At 51.4% G+C, this 27,326-nt stretch overlaps 2 protein-coding genes across 2 annotated transcripts in view; both read left to right on the top strand.

Annotated features, from left to right (window-relative positions):
* The window catches only part of Spns3 (sphingolipid transporter 3 (putative)), a 69,413-nt gene extending 65,280 nt beyond the window's left edge, over positions 1 to 4,133 (top strand). The window contains 3 exon segments of the mRNA XM_042680602.1: positions 2,213 to 2,311; positions 2,395 to 2,572; positions 3,821 to 4,133. Of these exon segments, the coding sequence (XP_042536536.1) occupies positions 2,213 to 2,311; positions 2,395 to 2,572; positions 3,821 to 3,894 (351 nt within the window). The 3' untranslated portion in view covers positions 3,895 to 4,133.
* An 8,675-nt stretch (positions 4,134 to 12,808) lies between these two features.
* Spns2 (sphingolipid transporter 2) overlaps positions 12,809 to 27,326 on the top strand; it is a 42,582-nt gene continuing 28,064 nt past the window's right edge. Inside the window, exon 1 of the mRNA XM_042680624.1 lies at positions 12,809 to 13,193. Within this exon, the coding sequence (XP_042536558.1) occupies positions 12,824 to 13,193 (370 nt within the window). The 5' untranslated portion in view covers positions 12,809 to 12,823. The remainder of the gene's footprint in view (positions 13,194 to 27,326) is intronic.

Raw genomic sequence — 27,326 nt, 5'->3', positions numbered from 1 at the left:
TGTTACCTCCTCCATTGTTTTCCCCCTACCATCCCCTCCCTCCCTACCTTCCCCAAGGTTCTTTTTTTTTTTATTGTGATTAAGTGATTACATAATTTCTGGAATTTCACAGTATTGTGGAATAATGATGCTCATTTAAAGTCACAAGTTCATTCTAACTTTCCTGGAGCAAATTGTCTATCACAGTCTGTAACATATAACGGTGTTCACATGTTATACACCATACATGTGATCAGCAGCATGGGGATATTTAGTAGTGGTTCGACCAGATGAGTGGGAGTTCTTTGTTTCTTAAGTCCTGTTAGTTTTGTCGTATCATCTAACTTTTTGGATTTAGCATCCACTTATCAGGGAGACCATGTACAGTTTGTCTCTTCGCTCTTGGCTTACCTCGCTCAACATGATTCCTTCTAGCTCCATCCATTTCCCTGCAAATGCCATTATTTTGTCATTTCTAATGGCTGCATAATATTCCATTGTGTATAGATACCACAATTTTTGGATCCATTCATCTGTGGTGGGGCATCTGAGTTGTTTCCATATCCTAGCTATTGTGAACAGTGCTGCAATAAACATGGAGGTGCACGTGTCCTTGTATATTGGTTCCTGTTGTTCAGGGTAGATGCCTAGAAGTGGTATGACTGGGTCGTAAGGGAGGTCAATCTTTAGCTTTCTAAGGACCCTCCAGACTGCTTTCCAAAGTGGTTGTATAAGTGTACATTCCCACCAGCAGTGTAATAGGGTTCCTTTTTCTCCACATCCCCTCCAGCATTTGTTGTTGGCTGATTTGTGGATGTGGGACAATCTGACTGGGGTAAGGTGGTATCTCAGGGTTGTCTTTATTTGCATTTCCTTCACCACCAGGGATGATGAACATTTCCTCATGTGTTTCTTTGCCATTTTCATTTCTTCATTTGAGAAGTCCCTCTTTAATTCCCTTGCCCATATAGTAATTGGTTTGTTAGGTTTGGGAGGGATTAGTTTCTTGAGTTCCCTGTATATCCAGGATGTTAATCCCTTGTCTGATATATTGCTAGTAAATATTTTTCCCAATTAGTTGGTTGTCTTTCTAGCTTGGTTGTGATAGATTTAGCTGTGCAGAAGCTTCTTATTTTAAGGTAGTCCCATTTGTCGAGTCTCTTTCCAACATGTTGTGACCCTGGGACTCTGTTCAGGAAGTTCCTTCCTGTGTATTTGGCCAACTTTTGTTCATTCCTTGGAAGCATTATGGGTTTTTTTTTTGGGGGGGGGGTCCGGTCATGGGGCCTGAACTCTGGGCCTGGGCGCTGTCCCTTAGCTCTTCAGCTCAAGGCTAGCACTCTACCACTTGAGCCACAGTACCACTTCCGAGTTTTTTCTTTTTGCTTCTGTGGTGCTGAGGAATCGAACCCAGGGCCTCATGCATGCAAGGCAAGCGCTCTACCACTGAGCCACCTTCCCAGCCCCATGGAAGCATCATGTTTTGTTGTAGCCCAGGGGCCCTAAGAGAAATGAGGGGTTGTACTACCTGTACCATGTAGGGTGCAAAAGAGGTGGCTCTGTTCAGGGGCGTGGTTCAGTGAGGGTATGTGTGGGAGCTCAAGGCTCCCCTGAACTGAGAAAGCCTCACAGAGGAGGTGACTCAAGGTAGGTCCAAAGTGATGGAGAGAGATTCTCCAGTCAGAGAAGGAGAGATATGAGGCCAGGAACACTGGCCGAGGTACAGAATCCACACAAAGCTTCAGGGGCTTCCTGAGTGGTGTCACTAACACCACTACATACCCCTGAGGCAGGCCTTACTCCAACCCCCATGTGGAGCTGAGGGGATGGTGAAATGACTTCCTTGGAATCATCCAGCTAGTCGTAGGAGGGAGGGCAGGGACTAGAGCCCAAGCAAGTGGATGCCAGAAGCCATGTCCTTGAATGGAGATGTGGGGCTCCCCAGCATGGATGCCTTTGGCTCCCCCCCCTGCACTACAGTTTCTGATTCCCCACTGGGACACCCTATCCCCATTGCTGTGTTCACAGCCATGCTTGGCCCTGTCCAGCTCAAGCACAGCCTGTCAAGAGTGGTAGCCTGATCCTAATGGCGTCCATCCAAGGCCCTGGGCCAGGCACTAGCCTTGAGACCCAGCCATCCATCCCCTCACCTGGCCATCTCAGGGCAAATCTCTGGCAAGCAGGAGCAGGAAGTAGGGTGAGGGTAGACACTCTTCCCTTCTGTGTTTTTCAGTCCGTGGTGATACCCAGGTGCCGAGGAACAGCAGAGGCAGTTCAGATCACAGTGGGCCACATCCTGGGAGATGCGGGCAGCCCCTACCTCACTGGACTTGTAAGGGGGCTAGAAGGGGCTGGGCAGGGGCCACACTTGTTAATACTGGGCTGGCCTGACAGACACTTCTCCCTCTGCTGCAGATCTCCAGTGCCCTGCGGGCCACACGCCCTGACTCCTACCTACAGTGCTTCCTCAGCCTGCAGCAGAGCTTCCTGTGCTGTGTCTTCACCATTGTCCTGGGCGGTGGCTGCTTCTTGCTGACTGCACTGTACCTGGAGGGAGACCAGGCCCAGGTTCAGGCGCAGCAGCCTGGCACAGGTACACTCTGCGCATCCTGTGTACCCATTCCAGACTCAGTGCAGGAGCCCTGGCCATCCTCTGAGCCCTGGGCTAGTGTGTGTGTGTGTGTGTGTGTGTGTGTGTGTGTGTGTGTACATGTGTGCCAGTATTCAGGCTTGAACTCAAGGCCTTGAGCTCTCACTTGGCTTCTTTGCTCAAAGCTACTTCTCTACTTGAGCCACACCCCTATATTGTCTCTCTGTGTGCATGCACATATGCAGAATCACACACACACACACACACACACACACACACACACACTCGCGCACGTGCACACGCGTGCACATGATCCCGGGCTTGAATTCAGAGGCACTGCCTCTGAGCTTGTTTGTTCAAGTTAGCACTCTACCACTTGAGCCACAGCTCCACTTCCAGCTTTTTTTTTTAATGCTTAATTAGAGAAAAAAGTGTCACTGCCTCTTGTGACCAGGGTGGCTTCAAACCATGATCCTCAGATCTCAGCCCCCTGAGTAGCTAGGATTACAAGTGTGAGCCACCAGTGCCTGGCTGGGCTAGCTTTTTTGTTCATTCATTACATTCTTGCTATTGGCAAGCATGGTTGTTGATTCTGGAGAGTCTAAAGTCCACATGGAACCCACACTGTAATGCCTGGAGATAGACCAGAAGTGGAAAGGGGGAGTTCTAATGTGGCTGAAGTGGTAGTACCTTAGAGAAATGTAACTGGGAAAAGAGTTGAGAGGATCGGAGGTATGGGTTGCCATTGTTGAGGGTGGGGTGGTTAGCCCCTTGCTGCACAGGTGACATTGCAGTGAAGATTTAGAGGAAGGGAGGGAGAAAGTCATGTATCTGATGGGTGGAAGATCCTCCTGGCAGTGAAGGCAAAGGTCCTCAGGTGGGGCTGTACCTGGTGTGTTGAGGACCAACAAGTGGCCAGTGTGGCTGCAACAGGAGGGCAGGAGATAGTCATAATCATGAGGGCAGTGGCAGTCAGAGGGTGGAGGCCTGGGGGAATCTTCAGGACTGTTGTATTTACAGAGAAGGAGCCCAAGAGAGATCTAATCAGCATTGGAACTGTACAAATATCAACAGATTTGTAGGGGCTCGAGTTGGGCCAAAGGTAGCCACAGCAGTGATAGATGACACAGAAGATAGTGAGAAGAGCTGGAATTCATTCTACCAAGAGGATTTCCTGATAGACTGCTTCCAGTCCGGATCCCAAAGCCCTTTCTGCCACCTTTGGGGCTGGCTGAATCTTTCCTCTTATAGGCACACTGGACAACAAGGACACAGAGAGCCATGGCCTGCCTTCCGAAGCCAGCACCTCCACAGAGGATCTCTGAGGGAGGACCCTGCCCTGCAGTAAGGAAGCCCTATGCTGCTTATTCCCCTTTGGATGGCCCCACCACAGCAGTGCCTTTGCTGAGCCTGGCAAAGCTGTATCTGCCATTTTTCCCAGCTAGAGAGCTGGCAGGGCCCAGCGCTGACTGGATATTGAGCCACTGGTGCTCTCCAGGGTGGCTGGATCTGGACCCGCACTCAGCACCAGATCTCTCCCGCTTGGGGTCTCAGCCTGGCTTCCTGCCATGCCCATTAAAGCACATAGAACCGGCACAAAGCCCACGGATGTCAGGCCTTTATTCAGCTTTGCTATTCACAGACTCATGGTGCCTCTCCAGGAAGGAGGAGGAGGAAAGGAAGCATGGGCAGGTCACACCAGGAAGCCTATAAAGTGGGGACAGTGATGGGTCTTTCCACTTGGATCTCTAGGTGTCCCTGCTCTGACCTCGCACTCTGATCTTGCAACCTAATCTGCAAGATCATGGCACAGGATGCCTCCAGTGTGAATTTACCCTCTGAAAGGAAGGTAGTCTTGGAGGATGGCTGGTATGGGGGTGTGACTCCCCCCCCCAAAAGGAGTGCCCAAGCCTATACAGCCACAAAGAAGCTGCCCCCAAGTCACACAGAGGGCCTTGCATGGCTGTTTCCTGTTCTCGGTGCCCCCTCACCCAGCCCACGCTCTGATCCCAGCACTGCCAATGGGGAGGGCTGGCTCTGTGGGACCCACACTCACTGCTGGGTTCAGAGCAGCTGGGCTCAGTGAGCCCCGCAGGAGATCAACAGCTTCCAGGCAGGCAGCAGTAGGGAGGCATGTTCTCTCCACCTCTGAGCCTGAGCTTCTGTCCCCTCCTCTGGAGCCTGGCCAGGCTGTCACTTGCACACTTGCTGATTTCCATCTCCTTTGTGCTGGGTTGTGCCATGGGCACAGTGATCAGAGCAGTGACCAGGCCTCCTGCAGAGCACCTGACCCTCATCTACTCTCCTGGGTTCCTCCCTGCCTCTCTCTGTTGGCTGTGACAGGTCTTTCTAGCTCAGCCCACACCTGCCCCCATAATCAGCCCTTCTCAGGAGTGGGCATCTCAAGGTTGACCAGCCCAGCTTGACTCCTGGAGCTCATGACATAGTCACCTTGAAGTGGGGAAGAAATGCATCTGTACCCATAGTTGGCTTTCCAGATGAGGAAGAAGCCAGTTTAGGCTGGAATAGGACATCATGTTCATTGTCCCTTTCAGTGTGACAGGGGCCACCTCTAGCCTCTGCCCAAACTGAGATGTGTCAAATGTGGATTTGTATCCCAGGCCTCAGGCTGGCTTTAGACTCATAGAAGCCCAACTACAGCCCTCACATCCCCAAGTCCAAGCTTCACTGGATGGGGAAGAAGACCAAGAACCCTATTTATGCTCATCTGCATGCATATTCCAATCATATCAGTGGGTCCCTTTAGGGTGTGTCCAGGATGAAACTGTGGACAGTGAAACCAAATAGAAACACTTCCTATGAGAAAAGATTCATCCCTTAAGAATCTTTCTGGAAGTGGCTTTAGAGAGCTGGTAAAAGCAGAAGTGAATGAAAGGAGTCCTAAGTGGAAGACACAGGGCAAGGTGCAGGGGTAATACTGAAGGCACATGATGAATCAGGGGTGAGTGTGGGAGGGGGTGAGGCTAAAAGGCTGGCGTCCCCTCCTCTCTGCCATTCTGGGTGGTTGATCAAACACATTGTGAGGGCTGAATTGCTGGGCAAGGCAAGATGGTGTTTCTGAAAATGCTCAGCAGGGAGTTTTATAAGATACAATCTTGCAAAGTGGTCTTGGGAGGGCTGGCTGCTCCTGGAAGGATGGAGACTTCCACCTTGTTGCAGACAAACCAGGCTGTAGGTTTGCTCCTAACTCTTTGATGCTGGTCCCAGAGGAAGGAGGTCATGCATGTGGGTCTCTAAGAGGCCTTCAGAGCTGGACCACCATGCCAGGAGTGAGGTGTCTGACAAACAAGACATCTCCCAGTCTGGGAGGCAGATGTTGGAGAACTCCACTACTGATGCTCCAGATTTGTTCTTGGGAATACCCACAGGAGGGAGAATGCTGGCCATCAGGACATATCCTTAAGCCTGGCCCACACTTGGGCTTCTAGCTCCTGGCTGGCTGGTATACCTGCCTAGATTGCTCATACTCACATGCATCCCTATGTGTGGGAACATGTAAGGGGTAGTTGCAAGTATCTATGTATGTAGGGGTGTGGGGGTGTGGGTATGTGTGTTGGTACTGGGGCTTGAAGCTGGCACTCTGCTGATTGAGCTACATCTCCACTTCTGGCTTTTTGCTGGTTGACTGGGGATAAGAGTCTCCTGGATGTTCCTGCCTGGGCTGGCTTTGAGCTATGAGTCTCAGACCTCAGCCTCCTGAGTAGGTAGGATTATAGACGTGAACCACTGGTACTCAGCTGTTTATTGATACTGATAAATAATTCTTCTTCCTCTCTGACCTCAGGCTTGACCATGCATGTCAGATTTCCACAGCCCAGCCTCTGACTTGTTCCCCTGCAATGCCAACAACTGGTCCGTTCCATTTCCTGAAGTAGATGATCTTCCCTATGCCAGTGTGGGATCCAAAGGTTGTTGAGCTAATGTGATTTTTAAGGTACTGGTATGAAGCACTGCAGGTTGCTGGGGCTGTGCTTCATCCCAGTGGGAGCTAGTGTCTACAGTTGTCCTCTGGGTGACTACCTTGGTTTGGGTTGTGGCTTGTGTGCAGCAAAAATGGATGGACTCCCTTAAGGAGGAAAGGGGACTTTGTGCTGGTGGCTCACACCTGTAATCCTAGCTACTCAGCAGGTTGAGATCTGAACAGAACTTTCCTAAGTCCATGAGTCTCTTATCTCCAATTAATCAGCAAAAAGCCAGAAGTAGAGGCATGACTCAAGTGATAGAGCACCAGCCCTGAGCAGAAAAAGCCACATGAGAACATGAGGTCTTGAGTTCAAGTCCCAGTATAGACAAACAGACAGACAGACAGACAGACAGATAGACGGACAGACATGCAAACACACACACACACACACACACACACACACACACACACACAGAGAGAAGTAAAAGAAGGAGAAAGAGCTTTATTGAAAGAATAACACAAGCTTACAGAATTGGTGGGGAGGTTAGTAATCTAGGAACTAGACCACCTACGCCATCTTTTTTTTTTTTTTTGTTCCAGTCCTGGGGCTTGAACTCTGGGCCTAGGCGCTGTCCCTCAGCTCTTCAGCCCAAGGCTAGCACTCTACCACTTGAGCCACAGTGCCACTTCCGGCTTTTTTTCTTATGTGGTGCTGAGGAATCGAACCCAGGGCCTTGAGCATGCAAGGCAAGTGCTCTACCACTGAGCCACCTTCCCAGCCCCAACCTAGGCCATCTTATTTGGCTGTCTCTACCAGATTTCCAGACATTTTTCCTATTCTTCTGCGACTCACTCAAAATAGAAAGCCCTGGGCATGAGTGTCCAGTTGGGCTAGCTTGGATTCTGTGCCCATGCCTGATTGATAGCTCCATTAAGACCAGGAAAGCTGAAGGCATCTAAGAAAAGAAGGAAGGAATTCTGATTATTAAAACAAAACAGCAAGCCTGGGCTGAGACTCAGTGGTACAACACTTGGATAGAATACTTGAGGCCCTGAGTTTGCTTCACGGCATTAAAAACAACATCAATAACAAAACAAAACCACCACCACCACCACCAGCAGCAGCAGCAACAGCAACAAAAACATGACAAAAGCCAAAAAAAAATACTATGTTCCCTGCATGCTCTTAGCAGCCCACCAGTCCTCTCTGAGTTGCAACTTCTCCATGTGGTAGGAAAGAGGCTGGGATCAATGGACTTCAAGGGAGACCAGTGTTGATTCTCAATCCACAGTCAAAAGGGGTTAAGCTTCTATAATTTAGAAAGTGTTTAAAATGTTCAAATGATAGAACAGAACCTCATGTTTGTGGGGCCTCAGAACCATCTGTTCTGATTGAGAGAGAGGCAGAGCAGAACTCATGAGGCAGCCCAGGCTGGCATGGGGGTGGGGGCTCCAGGGAGTCCTCAGCTCTGTTACCACAGGAGCAGAAAAGGGATGACTTCTCCCCACCCCGGGTGGTGACCTGAAGAGAAGGCTAATCAAAAAGTGGCAGCTAATGGAGAGTAGAGTCCATCGAGGAGAAAAAAAAATTTTGAAGTGGCCAGGAGAGGAATCTGGCTGGTTTCTGAGTTACTCAGAGCAACAGATACATGTCATAAACCAACACATATTTCCTGTCAAATGTCTGCTAAATGTCATTTACTCATTCAGTCAACAAACATTCTCTAAGCATCACGCCTGTTCTCAATCATGAAGATGAATCAACCCCAGAGGCTCATGGTTTGTGGAGGGGCTAGTCAGTGATGGACTCTTCTGACAAATATAATCAGGATAATGAGTTTGGTGTGATAGAGGGATGCACAGATTTTTTCAGTACTCTGGAGAAGAAAGTGACTTGTTCATGTGGGTCAGGGAAGGCTTCCAGAAGAAAGGGCTATCTGTCTGGGTCTCTCTCTCCCCCCACCCGTCTCTCTGTCTCTCTCCTTCCTTCCTTCCTTCCTTCCTTCCATCCTTCCTTCCTTCCTTCCTTCCTTCCTTCCTTCCTTCCTTCTTTCTTTCTTTCTTTCTTTCTTTCTTTCTTTCTTTCTTTCTTTCTTTCTTTCTTTCTTTCTTTCTTTCTTTCTTTCTTTTCTTTTTTTGTCAGTTCTGATGCTTGAACTCAGGGCCTGGGCACTGTCCTTGAGCTTCTTTTGCTCAAGGCTAGCATTCTGCCACTTGAGCCACAGTACCACTTTCTGGCCTTTTCTATTTATATGGTGCTGAGGAATTGAACCCAGGGCTTCGTGCATGCTAGGTAAGCACTCTATCGCTAAGCTATATTCCCAGCCCTGTGGTGGGTTTCTGAAGAATCAGTTTCAGGAGTGAGCTAGTCAGGCTGTAACTGAAGGGTCAAAGGGGGTTGCACATGGAACGCTGTCCGTGGTCCTGAACCATCAGAGGGTAGGGACCATAAATACACGACCCAATTCTTGCTACTTGCCCAGGCTCCAGAACATAGAATGAATGAGTCCAGGCAGCCCTGAGTTTAGTGAGGTAGAGAGTGCTTTTGATAGATGGAGAGTAGGTTCAGAGGCTGGACCACATGGATCAGGAAATACTGTGAGGTCACAGAGCCCCCATTAAGGAATGTGCACACGTATGCCAGTCCTGGGGCTTGAATTCAGGGCTTGTACACTGTCTCTGAGCTTTTTTCCTTCCTTTGCCACAGTTTCACTCCTTGCATTTTCTAAGTAGTTAATTGGAGATAAGAGCCTCATAGATGTTCCTACTGGCTTTGAACAGTGATCCTCACATCTCAGTCTCTTGAGTAGCTAGGAATTGGGGCGTGAGCCACCAGAGCCTGGCAAGGAATGTAAATATCTGGACCCTTCTAGGCAATGGGGGCCTGTGGAAAGGTTTGTTGTGTACAAGCACTATGGAGGAAAGCCCAGAGGAGGAAGCAGATGGGGCAGAGCTTTGCAAGGATCTATGTGAGCCACAGAGAGGCCAGAGATGTGTCAGTGGGAGATGATGGAGGTACTGGAGGCAAAAACAGAATCAAGATGTGGGGCTGAGTGAGAAGGTGTCTCAAATGGTCCCCAGGTATCCTGGACCATTTCTCAGACTGCATTCTGCAGAGCTCAATTCTTACAAGATGTTCTGTGGTCAAGTACATACAGAAACATGGCAGCCTCAATCTCTGGGACACTCCCAGCATACATTCTCACTGTGAAGGCTTTAGGAAATTCTTCAGTAAGGAATCCCATTCTCTGTTTTTAGCCCACCATTTCCCAAATGCATTTGCCTTTTGAGTAATGGCCATTAATGTTTTGTGCCTTAATTGTCTTGAAGTTATCAGCTCCTGGAACTGATGAGTGAATGTCAGAAAGCCCTGTAGCCATCTAACATACCATTATGCTGATGAGGAAACTGTCTTGCAGAAGCCAAGTGGCACTGCAGCGTAGTTGACGAAGCATTCGATCAGGAGGTAGGCACATCTGGGTATAGTCTTAGCTCCTCCACCATTTACTGCATATGTGACCACAGGAAAATTATTTCTTTTCCCTGTGCTACACAGGTTCTTCATCAGTGAGATGGAAGTACTGACCCTGTAAGTGCTATGGCTCATGGTCCCATAGTGCTGCCATTGGTCCTCAGAAAACCCTGATTTGCCAGGAACACACAGCCAGAAAGGGCTTGTACCAACTTTCCATATCATCCTTTAACCCATACAAGACCAACTCTAGAGACTACCTCTGAGTTCATATTCACACAACAGAAATGGCTGGCTTGCTTAGTGGCAGAAGTCCCCTAAATTTGAAAGCCTCAAAAAATCTGCCAATAGTTCGGTACCAGTGGCTCATGCTTATAATGTTATCTACTTAGGAGACTGGGATCTGAGGATTCTGGTTTAAATCCAGCCCAGGTAGAAAAGCCCATGAGACTTTTTTGGTTAGTTGTGGGGCTTAAACTCAGGACCTGGGTGCTATCCTTGAGTTCTTTTGCTCAAGACTAGTGCTCCACCAGTTTGAGCCACAGCTCCACTTTTGTTTTTTTTTTTTTTGTGTGTGTGGTTAATTGGAGATAACAGTCTCATGGGGACTTTTCTGCTTGGGCTGGCTTTGAACCCTGATCCTCAGATCTTAGCCTTTTAAGTAGCTAGGATTACAGGCGTGAGCCACCATTGCCCAGCTCCATGAGACTCTTATCTTCATTTAAATAGCAAAAAAAGTCAGAAGTTGAGGTGTGGCTCAAGTGGTAGAGTGCCAGCCTTGAATAAAAAAGCCAAGTGAGAGTGTGAGGCTTTGAGTTTAAATCCAGTATCAATTAAAAAAAAATCTGCCTTCATTCCTTGCTTTAGACCTACCCAGTGGTAGAAAGCAAGGTCATGGTAAGGGAGGCTCCTCTTTTGCATAGAGGGCTAAAATTGTTCCCCTGGACAAGGCTGTGAAAGGATGAGGAATCTAGGGTGGAGGGGATGAGCCTGGGGCTCAGAGCTTTTGCAGCTCCACAGCTGGGTAGTATCCCAGACAGACACTATCGTCTAGCTGGCACCATGACACAGCATTGCAGATCATTTCTAGAGCTCAGTTCTAGTTCTTACCTGCTAGTCATCTGTCACCCCAGGCTACCAAGTGGAACTTTACCTGCTTGACTTTGCAGGCCTGAGTTCAGCAAGCTGGAAAGAGGCAGCGGGCAAGTTTCAGAATGAGATGTTTTCCTAACCCTCCCGTCACAATCATTCATACTCAACACACTGAAGCATATTTTTAGTCGCTTCACAGAATTTAAAATACACCTCGAAGGCGCCAAGAAACACCAGCTTGGGGATTAACTTTGCTCATAAGAGACAGTGCGTGAGGGGGGGGGGGCGGTGCCTTATGCTGCATCATCTGTTGGCAATGCCATGACTCACTGTCGCCGACACCTTCACAAGATGCACCTGCCTGTGGACAGGAACTCGGAACAGCCTGCAGTGGTACACGAGTTCCCAGCTTTGGAGGAGGATATCAGAGTCCTGGGTGAGCTCCAACCTTGCCATGGACTAGATGTAGGATTGTGATGGGGTCATCTCTCTGACTTGGAACGTGCCCGTGAAACAGAGAAGTCATACAATTTCTGAGAATCTGTCCAGTTGTAATGATCTTTTCTCTGGACTTTGTATGGGATTTTGATGTTAATCAAAGCTCCAAAAAGATGAATGGGGGAGTGCTTGGGTGAGCTTCAAAGAGCCTCAGCACTTCTAAGCAGTGATGTGGTCCTGGACATAGAAGCTACCCAAACACTGTACAGGGTAGAAGTATTCCTCCCTATCCCCACTCACAGACTTTCAGATCGTCTGGTTCCCATCTTCCTGTCTACCCCAGATAGAAAGATATGACTCAGAGAGTAGGTGGTCTTACCCAAGCTAAAGCCACATGGCGAATAAAGCTGGGTTAGGAACAAGTGTGTGTGTGTTCGACAGCCACTAAAGGCTTTGTATGCCAGCATCGAGCTGGAAACTGAAGCATGGGGAGGTGTGTACTCTCAAGAGAGGAGTCTTAATGTCCTGTTTTTGATGGGTGTTAGTTGGCATACTGGGTCTCAGTGCCAGAGGCTGCCACTCTGTGGGACAAGGTAGGGTTGAGGTGTGTGTACACACGAGCGGACAAAGGATAGGTTGGTGGGGCCCAGAACTTTCCCTGGAGAGGTGGGAAGCTATAGCCATCCATGCCGGGCAGAGATCTGAGGCCTGGACCAATCAAACCCCTGAGGTGATCGAAGCCAGATGTGTGCGTAAATGTTGGACTCAGGCTATCCAACAGGTGCCTCTGTTTTGAGCATCTAAGCCCAAATATGTAGGCTCAAGCCTCAGCTTGCTCTGACCTTCTCCCAGGAGTCCATTCTTACTGTAAGGACTGGGCAGAGGGTGCCCAGTGGGTACCAGGGCGTTCTGCTTCCTGCACCCCGCTCCCAGGCCCAGTGGCTCTCTGAAAGCCTCTCCGGGCCTCGGCGGGCTCACCTCTCCGGCGTGCCGACGCCCCCGTCTGGCGGGTGGGGCTCGGAGGCCCGGCTCCGCTACCCCTGGGGCAGCACGTGCGGGGCGGAGCCGTGGCCTGAGCCCGAAGCTGATTGGCCGTGGGTCTGGTGGGCGTGGCCGGGCCGCAGCTGTCAGAGCCACCGCGGCGACGGCAGCGCGTCTGGCTGAGCAGTGGCAGCGCCGCAGCCGGGGCCGTAGCCGAGCGCAGAAGCGGACGGGACCCGGCCGGCATGGTGCCGCGGCGGCGGCCGGGCCACGCACACACGCACTGAGCGGGCCCAGGCTGGGCCCCGCGCCCCCCGCGCCCCCCGCCGCCCCGACCCCGGCCGGCATGAGGTGCCTGGAATGCACCTCGGCGGCGGCGGGCGGCGCGGAGGAGGAGGAGGCGGACGCGGAGCGGCGGCGCCAGCGCCGGGGGGCGCCGCGCGGGGCTGGCGGCAGCGGCTGCTGCGGGACGCGGGGCGCGAGTGGCTCTGGAGTCCTGGCCGCAGACGATGAGGTGCAGACGCTGTCGGGCCGCGTGCGGCGGGTCCCGTCCGGGCCCCCTGGCAGCCCCGGCACCCCTGGCTGCGCCGCAGCGGCGAAGGGCCCCGGCACGCCGCAGCCCAAGCCGGCCAGCCTGGGCCGAGGGCGGGGGGCAGCCGCCGCCATCCTCAGCTTGGGCAACGTGCTCAATTACTTGGACAGGTACACCGTGGCAGGTGAGCGACCCCCCCCCCCCCCGGGCCAGGGCCGTCCCGCCCTCGGGTGCTCGAGGGAGCTAGGGCTCAGATCCCCTATTCCAAGCCCTGTGCAGCGTCCCGCGGGAGCCGCTGCGCGGGGCCAGCGGGGCCCTAGTGTTCAGGGGTCCAGCCCAGAGACCTCCCCTCCCCTGACCAGAGGTTTGCGGAGTCCCAGTCCCTGGAGCGGCGAGCGCGACCTCGCCAGCCCAGGAGCGCCCCTCCGCCGTCCTCTTCTCGGATCTCCGCTGCGTGTCTGCGTCCTCGCCTCTGCGCCCCTCCCGCCGTACCCCGGTTCCCGGGCCTCTCCTCCCCCCCCCCCCGCCCCCCAAGCCCAGGCCGTCTGAGCGTCCATGGCCCATCAGTTCCTTCCTTCCTTCCTCACCCCCCCTTCCCTTGCGTGCGTGCGGCGAGTGTGTGCGCCCCTTGCGGGTGTGCGCCGGGGACACCGGGAGATCGAGTGTGCGCGTGGCGGCGGGTGTGTGTGCGAGCTCAAGAGCGCGTGGCTGACAAAGGCCCGGGCCTGCGGGGAGCCGAGGGAGGGGCGGGCGGGTCCGCGCGGCGCCTGGGGACCCAGGATGCGGTTTGCAGCTGGCCCTGGCTAGAGGCCTGAAGACGCCTCCCCCTGATCTATAGACCTTGGGGCCGGGACAGGGCACAGGCCTCCGGGGCTAAAGAGGGGGCAGCCTCATTCTCTGGTGAGCATCTCTGGAAGTCAATTGTAGGAATGGGATGGAGGACTGTAAAATAACCGGGTTCTAGTCCCAGATTTGTCCGCATGTGCTCCGGGTGTGACCTTGGGCTGGTCTCAGCTTGTTTACATCTCCTTCTCTATTTGTGAGTTGATGGATAACTCCGCCTTTTGGGGTTGATACAGTTCTGGAATTCTATTCTACCACCCCTTCCTCTCTGACTTCTCAGGGCTCACTAGGTAAGAATGTGTCCCGGATGGAGCTGCCCCTGGTTGGGAATGATGCAGCCTTGGGAGGAAAGGAATCTAGCCAGGCTGGCATCAGTGGGAGCTTCCTGTGGAGAGAGCAGCTCTGGATACCTGCCATGCTGTCCTAGAACGTACCACCAGAAAGGGTGGGAGGAATAGAGGGTGGGGGAGAGAAAAGAAGGAGTCAAGGAGGGACAGACAGGAGAGATAGAAATAGAGAAAGAGACAAAGACAGAGAGACTGATGGAGAATGAGAATGAATGAGAACAGGATTTTGAATAGACTCTAAACAGCAAGAGAACTTTGGGGGTGATTGGGAAAGAACTCTGACATAGACTATCTGTGAGCCTCAGTTATCCTATTTCATGGAGTTTTGTGTCAAGTGCCAGGGAAAAACTCTGATGAGAGGCCAATGCCTTTTAGTTCTTGCTTGCAAAGCCCCTTGGCTCTCCTTCCCTTCCACCAGTGGGGTAGGTTGGGAATCAGTACTGGTGATTCAGTATCTGGGCAAGGCTCTCTTCAAGAGATTCTTTCATTGCTCTGGAGAGCAGGAGTGTTGTATTCCCCCAGGTGCATCAACCCCTGACATGCAGGTACTGTGTTGATGGGACCTGGGAGCGTAAGTGCTACCCTGTGTGGAACAGTCAGAGAGTACAAGGAACCTAGAGCAGTGCACACTAGGATTCTGTGACCATGGGTGGCCCAGAAGGTGGCCATCAGAGTTGGTATTAGATCCATCGTAAGTCTCCGTCTGGGAGGAGGCCTCCTCACCCACCCTGCTCCCGAGTGATTGTGCTGCTTCTGCTGCAGTCACACTTTCCAGCTTGTTTTTTCCAGCACCAGACTACTGCCTCTGAGGCTCTTAGGGGAACTGATGGCCAGGGGCAGTGGGGAGAGGTGGGACTGGGGAGGTCAGCTGCTTATCTGTCCCTTTACTTGGTCAGACTGTCAGAATGGGAGGTAAGATAGCACATTTCTGGTGAATTGGGGGTGGGTGGGGAGCAGTAGGGAGGAAGGCCCGGAAAGTCCTGGGCAAACACTGCCTGCGCTGTACATCACTCCCTGTCCTGCCCAGGGTCAGGCTTATGCTCCACCCAGCACAGCATGCACTGAATTTCCTCTCCAGATAGGCCTGGCTCCCTCTCTTTATGATAGATTCCCCATCCCACTTCGCCTCCACTTATCCCCAACTTAAGCTTTTGGGAATATTTACTATCTCTGTGGTAACTGCTATGATTTGATATGTTTTATGTCAGGAACTGAGTCCATCTGTTGCCTATTGGCCTAGCTGGGACAGAGGTGGGAAAGCAGACACTCAATTTCCCACACACCTCTGTGTGTGTGTGTGTGTGTGTGTGTGTGTGTGTGTGTGTGTGCATGCGTTCATGCCAGTAGTAGGGCTTGAACTCAGGGCCTGATTGCTGTCCCTTATCCTTTTTGCCCAAGGCTAGTGTTCTACCACTTGAGCCACAGCTCCATTTTTTTTTTTTTTTTTTGGTCCGGTCGTGGGGCCTGAACTTTGGGCCTGGGCGCTGTCCCTCAGCTCTTCAGCTCAAGGCTAGCGCTCTACCACTTGAGCCACAGCGCCACTTCCGGCTTTTTTCTTTTTGCTTATGTGGTGCTGAGGAATCGAACCCAGGGCCTCAGGCATGCAAGGCAAGCGCTCTACCACTGAGCCACCTTCCCAGCCCCCACAGCTCCATTTTTGAATTTTTGGAGATAAGAGTCTCATGGTCTTTCCTGCCTGAGCTGGCTTTGAACCTGAATCCTCAGACCTCAGGCTAGGACTATAGGCATGAACCACTGGCACCAGCACTGACCCTCTTGATGTTTATGCCTACCTGGCCTCTGAGAAACTCACAGTCTGGCCCTGGTGCTTATATGAAATGATGGGAGAGTGCCTACTTTATATCCATCCTCTACATTTCAGTTTTTCATACAGATCAACTCTCTGTTCAAAGGGAATATAATACAAGCTACATTCATTTAAAAATGTTCTGATAGCCAGATTAAAAAAAAACTAAAAAAATGTGTAAGTCATTAATGATATATTTAGCTCAATCTGTCCAATGTATTTGAACATGTACTTGGTATAAAATGTATTTTTTTTAGGTATTTTGCATTCTTTTTCAAGCAGTCTTTGAAATTGGTGTATGATTCACTGTGGCAGCACATGTCAGTCATCATGGCTGGGGTCACTGGAGCGATAGGAAAGGTCCAGTCTGTGGCTAGGAGCCAGAGTCAGGAGTTTTGCTTATTTGATGTGTGTGCTTTGTGTGGGATGATGCCCCCTCCACCTCTGCGTGCTTTGGATTGAATGAGGATGTGTCCAAACCCTGGGACATGAAGGCATCCATGATGCCGGAGGGAGCTCAATGAATGTTAGCTGTTTTCCTTTTATCAGAGGTTCAAATTGTGCTCCTGTCCAGAAGGCTTCTCCTCTTCATCATCCATCATTGTGGTCATTGTCCTCCTCCTCCTCCTCCTCCTCTTCCTTCTCTTTCTTCTTTCTTTCTTTCTTTCTTTCCTTCCTTCCTTCCTTCCTTCCTTCCTTCCTTCCTTCCTTCCTTCCTTCCTTCCTTCCTTCCTTCCTTCCTTCCTTTCCTTCCTTCCTTCTTTCCTTCCTTCCTTCCTTTCTTTCTTTCTTTTCTTTCTTCCTTTCTTTCCTATCTCTCTTTCTCTCTTTCTTCCTTTCTTTCCTATCTCTCTTTTTCTCTTTCTTTCTTTCTTTCTTTCTTTCTTTCTTTCTTTCTTTCTTTCTTTCTTTCTTTCTTTCTTTCTTTCTTTCTTTCTTTCTTTCTTTCTTTCTTTCTTTCTTTCTTTCTTTCTTTCTTTCTTTCTATTGAGTCCAGGACATTGCTAGGAAGCACTTTGCCACTGAGCTACATCTCATCCCTGGCTCTTCTTGATTGCTTATGACAGTCTCATTCAGAGCATCTTTCAGAATGCCCCTTGACTCCTTGGTGAGCTCCTCCCTTCCACACCAAGGAACTCCACTGACTCCTGCTTCAGCCCTAGCATTTACTCCCAGCATCACCTGCTACCAGGTGATCCAGTTAATTAGGGCCTCTCCTCCTCTTCATGAGAACCCCCTGAGGGCAGCCATCCTCAGACCTGGGGAGGAGGGCCCAGCTCCCCTTCTCATTTCTTCTTGGATGTTGCTTCAGTTGGATGAAATTGAGGTAGCTCACAAACCTTGTCTAAACCCTTTCCCCCACCTCCTTGTGCCATGAGGCCGCTGCCATCTAGAGAACAAAGACCCTTATTCAAGGTCACATGGCCCATACCGGGGCAGCAGGCTTCTCAGCTCTGGGAGCTTTGGTTGGAGATGGGTACAGGTAGACATGACATACCACATGCTTTCAGCCTAGAAGCTCCAGGATCCTGCTAGGATCCAGTCAGGCCAGGAGTCTGCCTGGGCAGATGAATTTCAGCTCTATTCAGCTGAGACCCTTTGATCTTCCCTAGGGCATGTGGCACAGGTCTCCCATTAGGAGAAAAGCTACTACCCTGTTTTCAAAGCCCACCTGTGGCTGCAGATCCAAAGAGGGATGATGCCTGTCAGGTGAGGCCACAGCCCCTTCACAGTCCTGAGTCCTGTGTCCTGTGTCCTGGTGCAGAGGCACTCCTGCCATTCCCCTGCCCCACTCCCATGCTTCCATCTGTAGAATGGGAGCAGAGTGGAGGGGTAAGGTGACAGCATCGTGCTCCTGGATCTAGGCCCAGCTGGTGAATGACTAATTGAGAACTTCTCTGGGGCACCTGTTCCCTTCCGGAGACCTATTTTCTATTCCTTTGATTCAGCTTGGGTACCTGGAATTGGGCAGCATGGGGGCTGGTGAGCAGAAGCAGAGCTTTGCCCTGGGGGAGTCCTTTTCTGCCAGGGAAGCTGAGACCAGTATCCATGGCAACTGCTCAGTAACACAAGCCCAGAAGGAGTGAAGAGCACAGGGACTCTGGCAGGAGCACAGGCCTGGGGGTGGGAGGGGGGGCTGGGGCTTCCCCTGAGCAGCAGAGTAGGGTAGAGAGGAGGGGCCACCAGTGTAGGGTTCACTCTTTTTTTTTTCCTCTGTCTAGTTGAGTCTGTCCAAAGCTGATAGGTGGGGAAACTGAGGCCCAGGTTTTTTTTTTTGTTGTTGTTTTTTACAATGGGCCAAGCCTGTCTGCTCTGCGGCTGTTGCTCTTGATAAGGATAAACACTGCCCTGACCAGGCCACAACTATGGCCAGCATGTAAGGACACCCTGGCCGGAGACAGGAGGCACCTAGAGCGCCTGCCTAGCAGAGTCAGCACCCCAGGTGGGTCCCTGTGTCCTGGAATGCTGATGCCCTGGTGACTCAGTGCCAGCTGCCCTTGCTCCTGCTTTCCCAAGGCCCTGTCCAGATGCTTCTGCCACTGTTGACCTGCCGGGCCATGGCCTATGCCTCAGTTTACTATTTTGTATGGAGAAAGCAAGGCTGGAGGTCAGCAGGGTATACAGCCTGGTCTGAGAGCAAGGCTGCTCTAAGTAGCACTGTTTGGAGAAAGGGAGCCTCTTGTCCCTTCCCCAGACCCTTCTGCAAAAGGAAGTGGCTTTTGTTTCTGCCTGGGTGTGGGGGCCTGAAGTCTTGAGGACAGATGGAGATAAGAATGAAAGCAGCAAACAACACACTGGCCTGATCCCCAGGCTTCTGGGGCTCAGCTCCCTGTTATGTCCTGAGTTGATCCTGGGCTGTCTGCTGCTGGCTTTGCCAGACTTTGCTAGCTTGGCTGTGTGACTCAAGGCAGATCTTGACCCTCTCTGATGCCTGGATCTACAATAGATGATTTTTCTTTCTTGAGATCTATTCCTCTGCGTTGATATTTCTTATTGTGATCAAGGTCTCACTCCAAGTATATCATGAGTACTTGGTCTTCAGAACTCTTGTCTGAGGCTAGAAGCATGGTTGAAGTGATGAGCACTAGCTTTGACAAGAAAGCCAAAAGAGCACGAGTCCTGGAGCTCAAGCCCTAGTACCAGCAAAGAAAAGGGGTGGGGGGGGGGAAATACACATGCAAGTAAGACTCTTGTCTGCTACCCTAGCTCTGCCTGCCCCGTTCCTTACCCAGGACAGTCGGTTCTGACCCCTCAGCTATAACACCACTCTCTATCTCTCCCTAAGTCTCTTCAGAAAGCATCCTGCATTCTCTGGGTTGGGCCAGGTGCCTGATTCTTGTGGGTTTTTTCCTTCTTGTTAGTACTGGGGTTTGAACTCAGGGCCTCAAGCTTGATCATTCGTGTGTTATTTTGGAGATAGGTTCTTGCAGACTTTTCTCTCTGGGTAGATTTCAGACCTGGATCCTTCAGATCTTAAGTCTCCCGGGTAGCTAGGATTACAGACATGAGCCACTGGCACTTGGCTCCAACTCAGGTGCTTTCTTGTTTTTTCAACTGCACTGGGTTCTACCTTTGTCACACCATGTAGGGCCACACCTCTCTCTAGTCTCATTAGCCAGCATGCCTGTGACTCCAGCAAGCGTGAGTGGCTGACTTAGCTCTTCCTGGCCCCAAAGGGTATCCTTCTGGGCAGGTCACACAAGTTGAAGACCAGGCTTCCACAGCAAGGGTGGTGGCTGGTGTTGCCCTTTGCCCTGGCCAAGGCACAAAGAGCCTCAGGACTTGATATCTCCTAGAGGAAAGACATGGTCCTAGCAGTCCCTGCCTGCCTGGTCCTGGGCCTTCATAATAGAGCCACCCATCCCCGAACTGAGCAGTATTTCCAGGAGAACATGGTGGTGGCTCTGCTCTGTTTTTCTTTCAGAGAAAGCCATAAGGCCATCAAGGTATGGGGCTGGCTCAGGTCACTCAGTATACTGTTTTGCTCTGGACCTGATCCTCTTCAGGCAGCTAGAAGGTATGAGCAATGGACTCTAGGAGACAAATAGCCAAGGGACAGGAATATTGATGTTAAAGCAAGCATTACAAGGAGGTAGCCAGAGTTGGAAGCTGGGGATGGTACCCTTATCTCCTACCTGCTGCCTCAGTCCTCTGACTGAGGCAGAGGCTTTACTAGGTCCTCCTTACAGCGTCCATCTGGTGCCCTGAGGCCGGTGGTCCTTTCTCTGTCAGCAGAGATTGGGTGAATGGGGTGCCAGGGGGCAAGAAGCATGCTCAGGCTTGTCTGCTATGAAGGGCTGTGCCTGGCAGCGGTGGTGTCTCTGTGGGAAGCACGTGTGTGAGGATAACGTGCGAGTATGGAAGGGCTGGCGACAGCCTCTCTTGGAGAAGTTGATGGTGTGACAGGCTGGTGTAGGAGCTTGAGTTCAGGTCAGCCCAGCTCCTGCTAGATCTTTTTTGTTTGTTTTTTGGGTCTGGCCGTGGGGCCTGAACTCGGCCTGGGCGCTGTCTCTCAGCTCTTCAGCTCAAGGCTAGCACTCTACCACTTGAGCCACAGCGCCACCTCTGGCTTTTTTTTTCTTTTTGCTTATATGGTGCTAAGGAATGGAACCCAGGGCCTCTGGCATGCAAGGCAAGCGCTCTACCACTGAGCCATCTTCCCAGCCCCTCCTGCTAGATCTGGTGGCCACTGTCCACTTCTGCATCTCACCTGAGAAGTAGCAGCTGTCTGGCCACTGGAACAGGACACAGAGGAGGCTAAGGGTGTGTAGGTTTGAGTTACTCCATTCTCAGCCCTCTTATCTCTTCTCCCACCCTCTCTGCCTCTCACCCTGGCCTTATCCTGTGTGGCTGGACATATCAGCCACACCCTCTGAGGGTCAGGATGAGGCTGTGGCTTCCTTGTCCCTAGCCTCTGGTGGGTTGAGGCCTTGCTGAGCGGCACCAAGGCTAGGGCAATCATGCTGGAAAGGAGTTGCTGTACAAAGCCCCCAAATTGCTAAGGCCGAGTCTGGTTCCAGGAAAGCCAGCCCCAAATGATAGACTAGAACCACAGGCCAGAGGCCCTGCTGCTGCTCCGCCCACTCTGGGCAGAGAGCAGTGGTGGGGAGTGGGGATCTCTGGGCAGGGGTGCTGCCTGGGTAGGGAGGAGTTTTTTGTTTGTTTTCTTTTTTTAATTGGGTCAAGCTCTGGGCTGAGGACTTTGACTTCATGATGCCCAGGCTGACACTAGTGATGTGCTTTGTAGGGAAGTAAGATAGACACCTATAGAATAAACTCAGCTGGCGTTCAGGAGTGCACCCAGCACAGGTGCACAAGGATCCTGGGTCACTTCTCCTAAGGGCCATCTGAGGTCACTCGGCTCATCCCTGGAGGACAAGCAGAGACAGGGCCTGAGTGTATGGACCTGGAAGGCTGGGTCCCTAGCTCAGGGCTGCCTGGGCCTGGTCACCAGGCTATAGAATGGCAGCAAGACTGGGCTGTGGCTTCCAGCCTCAGCCATCCAGAGCTATGTCAGCAGAGCCAGGCTCTTGGGCCTCTATAATTACCGGGGAGGGAGCTGTGGCTGAGCCTTGGAGCAGGGGCAAGACTCCCAGGGCAAGCCAGCTCTGAGGCCTCACCATGAGAAACAGGGTTCCTCTAAGAGGGTCTGGCCAAGGCTGGAATGGCCCATCCCTTCATACCCCCCACACCTGTCTTCTCAGGTATCCGATCCTATTTTAGAGGAAAGAAAGGTGGGGTGAGAAAGAAGACAGGTCATTAGTGGAACTAATATCCAGCAGTAACATTTGAGACATTTGTTGGGTGCCAACTATATGCCAAGCTTTGTTCTAAACACTTTATCTGGAGTAAGGTACTTTTTTTTGCCAGCCCTGTGGCTTGAACTCAGGGCCTGGGCACTGTCCCCGAGCTTTTGCTCAAGACTAGCACTCTACCACTTGAGCCACAGCACCTGAGGAATCGAACCCAGGGCTTCATGCATGCTAGGCAAGCACTCTACCACCAAGCCACATTCCCAGCCCTATCGAGTAAGCTACTTTAAAACACTTAACAACCTGCTTTGTATGTCCCTCCCCCATGGTACAACCCCTGCTTTCACTATATATGATGCTGGGATATGTGAAGGGGAAGGGAAAAACCAAATTGTTTAAACAGGGATACAGGAGGACCCATTGCAACAATGAGATGTACAAGTCGTTATGTCGAAAAATGAACTTTATAACTTTGGTGGGGGAGGGACGGGGGGAGGGGGGGAGGATACGAAGGGATGGGAAGGGGATACAAAGCAGGAGGCTACAATGCTTGATAAGAAATGTGCTCATTATCTTATCCACATAATTGTAACCCCTCTGTACAGCATTTTCACAATAACAATATATTTTTTAAAAACCCACTTAACAACCATAGGAAGCAAAACCAAGCCATCATTTCAGAGGAGGACACTGGCTCAGAAAGATTGAGTAGTTTGCCTAAGATCACACAGCAGGGGATGTGGAAAGTCAGGATGGGAACCTATATGATCTGGTTCTGAAGCCCAGGATCCTGAGAATTCAACTAAGTTCATTTCTGTTCTATGAGAAGCTGTGACAGGATGAAGGTGGGTCATAGTGTCTGAGCTGGGGTTTGGGGGGGGGGGGACAAGTTTGAGGGCCAGGTTGTCCTTTACGGTGAAGCAGGCAGGAAGAAATCTCAAAGTTGGGCTCCTGAGGTCAGCATGGGCTTTCTCCTACCCTGGAGTCCTGGTATCTGGAGCTGACTCCTGGAGGGTGCCAGCAGTGATGGGGGCTCGTGAGTATCTGGGGAAGCTGGTTGGGCAAGTGAGAGCCATAAGCCGTCCAGCTTTGGGGTTTCTTGAGGTGACAAGCCCAGAGGGAGTACTTGGTAGATGAGGCCTGTGATCTGGGCCCGGAGCTTGACAGGTGGGAGGATTGTGTCAGGTAGAAATGGGCATTCCAGGAGGAGGATGCAGGGCTGTGCCTGATGTGGAATCCTGCAGGCTATGCCGGGCAAGTCACAGGAGGCTCTAACACCAGGCTGGTGGCTTTGTCACCAGCATAGATTCTTGGGTTTCTCCTATGGGGAAGATGATTCTGTAGCTCTGGGAGGAGCAAGGAGGCTGTATTTTTTTTAAATCAGTTGTGGGAGTTGAGCTCAGGAACTGGGCTGTGTCCCTGAGCTCTTTTGCTCAAGGCTAATGCTCTACCACTATGAGCCACAGCTCCACTTTTGGTTTTCTGGTGGTTAATTGGAGATAAGAATCTCATGGACTTTCTTGCCTGGGCTGGCTTTGAGCTGTGATTCTCAGATCTCAGCCTCCTGAGTAGCTATGATTACAGGTGTGAGCCACAGCCCCTCAGAAGGCTGTATTTTATTTTTATTTATTTATTTTTTTGGGGGGGGGGTCCAGTCGTGGGGCCTGAACTCTGGGCCTGGGCGTTGTCCCTCAGCTCTTCAGCTCAAGGCTAGCATGCTACCACCACTTGAGCCATAGTACCACTTCTGGCTTTTTTTTCCTGCTTATGTGCTGAGGAATCGAACCCAGGGCCTCATGCATGCAAGACAAGTGTTCTACCACTGAGCCACCTTCCCAGCCCCAGAAGGCTGTATTTTAATAGCTCTCTGGGTTGACTGGGGATCTCAGGCAGTCTTTCCTTGTACCTGGGAAGAAGCAGAGGCCCAGGGAGGTAGTCATGGCTGGTGGCAGAACCTCTTCCCAGAGCTCAGGCCATGTGTGTGTGTGCATGGATGGGTGTATGTGTGTGCATGGGTGTGAGTACATATGTAGGTATGTGTGGGTGAGGGTGTATGTGTATGCCTGTGTAAACATGCAAGTGCATGCATGTGTGTTAGTATGTACATGCATGTTAGTATGTGCTGGTGGGTGTAAGTGTGTACAGATGTGTCTGGTGGTTTGTGACGGTGTGCAGACATTCTTAAGTGTGATCATGTGTGTAGGCATGTATGAGGGTGCCTGTGTTTGCCTATGTGCAAGTGTGTGTGTGTGCATGCATGTTAGAGACTGTGTGTGTGAGTGTTATGGGACCTGGCTGAGTTATGAGAGCCTTGTGGCTGAAGTCTAGCCTTTCCTTAGATAGCGGTGGGACACCTGTGCAGTGAGTGACCACTGTCAAAGACAATGGTGTGTGGTGAACACACAGTCCACCTCAGTACTAACCTTGTATACTGGTGGTCAGGTACTGAAGCCAGGGCTGGGTCAATGCTTGGTGAGGAAGACCTAGGGGATTCTGAGCATGGCTGGAGATGATACCACAAGGCCACAGCTTAGCAGTGGCCATGACTTCTGTATAGCTCCCACTCAGGACCACAAAACAACTTGGAAATGGTGAAGTGCTTGTTGAAGAGTGGGTGCACAGTGGACTGCAGAGGCTGGGATACTGGAGAAGAGTCTGAGCCTATTCCTGAGGCTGAGGGAGGCAAGGAGGGACTCATACTGACTTCTAGGAGCTTGGCTTGGGGGTTGCAGTGGTGCTCCTCAGGGAGGGAGGACCACATGGGAACTTCTGGGAGGAGGGCCCGGGAGGTTTGGAACCAGAGAGAGGAGAGAGGTGTCAGGAAGAGATGGAGATGAGGAAAAGGGAGGCAGGAGGAGGAGCACTGGCTGAGCTGGGATGAGGCAGGTGTGACTGTCATGTGGAAGATATGCAAAGGCCAGCATTAGCGGGTACCTGCTCAGTGCAAGGGCCCTGCCAGGTTTTGAGCCTTAGACAAGAGGACAAGAACCCTGTGGGCTAGTTTAGGGTACAAGTGCTTGTGAGTAGGGGAGAAATTTCAGGGTTTCCTCTTATTCCAGTATATGCTCTTGGGGGGAATGGGAGACAAGGACACTGTGGCCAGAGGACCATTCTAGCTGTGGATTTGGGGCAACTGCCTGCAGTGGTTGGGATGGCTGGGGTGGCTCTCAGGTTGGAGCTCCACCTTGCATGCCCCAGGGCTGGTGGGACTAAGGGGGTAGTTTGGCCTTAGCTGTGGGAAGCTGCTCCTAGGCGGGAGGCCCGTCCTGTGACCCACCAAACCTCAGCCTCCAGGAAAGAGGCTAAAAATAAGGCTGTGGTGAAAAAGAAAAAAAAAGGGAGGGTTGTGTGTGCACCCAAGCCAGGGGGAGCCTAGAGGAAAATGTGAGGCGACCGGCTGAGCTGCTGTGACACACGCTTCCCCTGCCAACGGCCTGTGGGATCCTACTCTCCTGTGGCTATGGCTCCTTCCGGGCCCAGGAAAGGGCAAGCAAGCCCCAAAAGGCCCTGATGGAGCTGACCTTGGACCTCTGGGCCTGCAGAAGCTCTGCTCTCTGGGAAGGTTCTTCCTAGCCTCTCCCTGGTGTTCTGGGGCCTTGCACCCAAGACTGGGCAGGGGGTCCAAAGCTTCCTGTATCCGCTGGATTTGAGAGCCCAGAAGTTCCAGGTGTCTTGGATGTTAACTGGACGTGGAAAAATGTTTCTCTGCCTTAATAGGAGCTCTATGTGGCCAAGGAAGAGGCAGAGGCCTGGGGCTGGGCCTGGAAGATCATTGGATAGGGTCACCTACCTGGCTTGTGATGGCATCTAAAGTGGGGGCACAGCCTGGAGATGGTGTCCTCACTTCTAGGCCAGTGCTGTCTCAGGTGGGGTATCAGAGCTGAGTTGCTGGGAAGGACACGCAACAGGTGTCCACTGCAGATTCTATTGCTTATTTATTGTGTGTGGGCCCCACATTTGGACAAGGAAGCCATGCATATATATGGTGCTCCATGGAGGAACTGGACTTGCTTTTCCTTGTTATTCTCAAACCTGGTTATCAGATCCCACCTCCAGACCCTAATGTGCTGCACAACAAAGTGCTGGCATCTTGGAAACTTGGTTTCTTTTCTTTTTCTTTCTTTCTTTCCTTTTTTTTAAGTAAATAAGAACACTCAGTATTTAAAAATAATAATAATTAGCGCTGGGATGGTGGCTCAGCAGTAGAGTGCTTGCCTTGCATGCATGAAGCCCTGGGTTCGATTTCTCAGCACCACATATGCAGAAAAGACCAGAAGTGGTGCTGTGGCTCAAGTGGTAGAGTGTTAGCCTTGAGTTGACAAGCTGAGGGACAGCGCCCAGGCCCAGATTTCAGGCCCCACAACTGACAAAAAAATATTATTAATAATAATATAATAATAATTTTTGTTTATGTGGTACTGAGGAATCAAGCCCTCCTGCCTCATGCATGCTAACCACTAAGCCATACTCCCAGACCCTCTTTTTCTTTTTTGTGTCAGTACTGGGGTTTGAACTCAGGGCCTGGATGCTATCTGTTAGATTTTCCACTTCAAGGTTGGCACTCTACCACTTGAGCCACAACTCTGCCTCCGGCTTTTTTTGGGAGATAAGAGTCTTATGAATTTTTCTTTCTGGGTTGACTTCAAACCTTGATAGTCAGATTTAGGTCTCTTGAAAAACTAGGATTACAGGTGTGGCCATCAGTGCCTGGCTTAGCCTTGGTTTCTTCATATGTAAAATGGGGGTGATGATCATGACCACCAGCACCCAGAGCAAGGTGGAAATGCAGGCCACTGGGCTTCACTGTGTCCAGAGCTTAGCAGGAAGTGATAGCGGTGAGCCCCAGGAGCTCAGGGTCACACCACTATGTGTCTTCCTAACCCAGTTTGGGACAAATGTTGAACTCAAGGTGAATAAGGAAAGTAGGGCACTGATTTATGAGGTTAGTGTGAGGGAAGAAATCTGGGAAGACCTCTTAGAAGAGGAGGCATTGGAACTAGTTCTGAAAGGAGTGACAGGGATCAGCCTGGCCAGTCAATCAGTGCCAAATAGGAGGGGAAGTATATGTGGAATCAGGGGTGCCTAGGTGGTTTGGGGGCTGGTGGGTGGGATGGAGGGGTGGCATCTGAGACTTGAAGGATTTTGGCACCAGGGAGCTGTAGGTGGCTGTGCCTGAGAGAGGGGCCAGGAGAACAGGCCCACTCCCACCCCAACAAACCAGGAAGTGGGTATGGATTGCTCCCCAGGGCCCCTCCATGTTGCTCTTAGGCACATGTGGGCACCGGCCCGAGGCTGGTTCTGGACAGGGCAGGGACCTACTTGCAGGCTCAGTCCTACTACAGGGAAGAGAAGGAGAGGGGAGGAAGGGAGGGGAGAGGAGGGAAGGGCCTTCACCCTCAAGGCAAGGCCACCACCCCATTAGGTCCTGGTTGTTAAGTCATTAAGTGGATTCACCACACAGCCTCTTCATTAGGGTAATTATGGCAAATGAGATCAGGGCATGAACAGTGAGGAGGCTGCTTCCTTTGGGCTGTCAAGCTGGCAGAACATCAGCCAGGCCTGGACCT

Source organism: Dipodomys spectabilis, unplaced genomic scaffold, assembly GCF_019054845.1.
Source record: "Dipodomys spectabilis isolate Male_0828 unplaced genomic scaffold, ASM1905484v1 ptg000062l, whole genome shotgun sequence".
In the NCBI taxonomy this organism is placed as follows: Eukaryota; Metazoa; Chordata; class Mammalia; order Rodentia; family Heteromyidae; genus Dipodomys; species Dipodomys spectabilis.
Note: the sequence above shows the minus strand (reverse complement) of the source record. Positions and strands in the feature narration are given on the sequence as shown.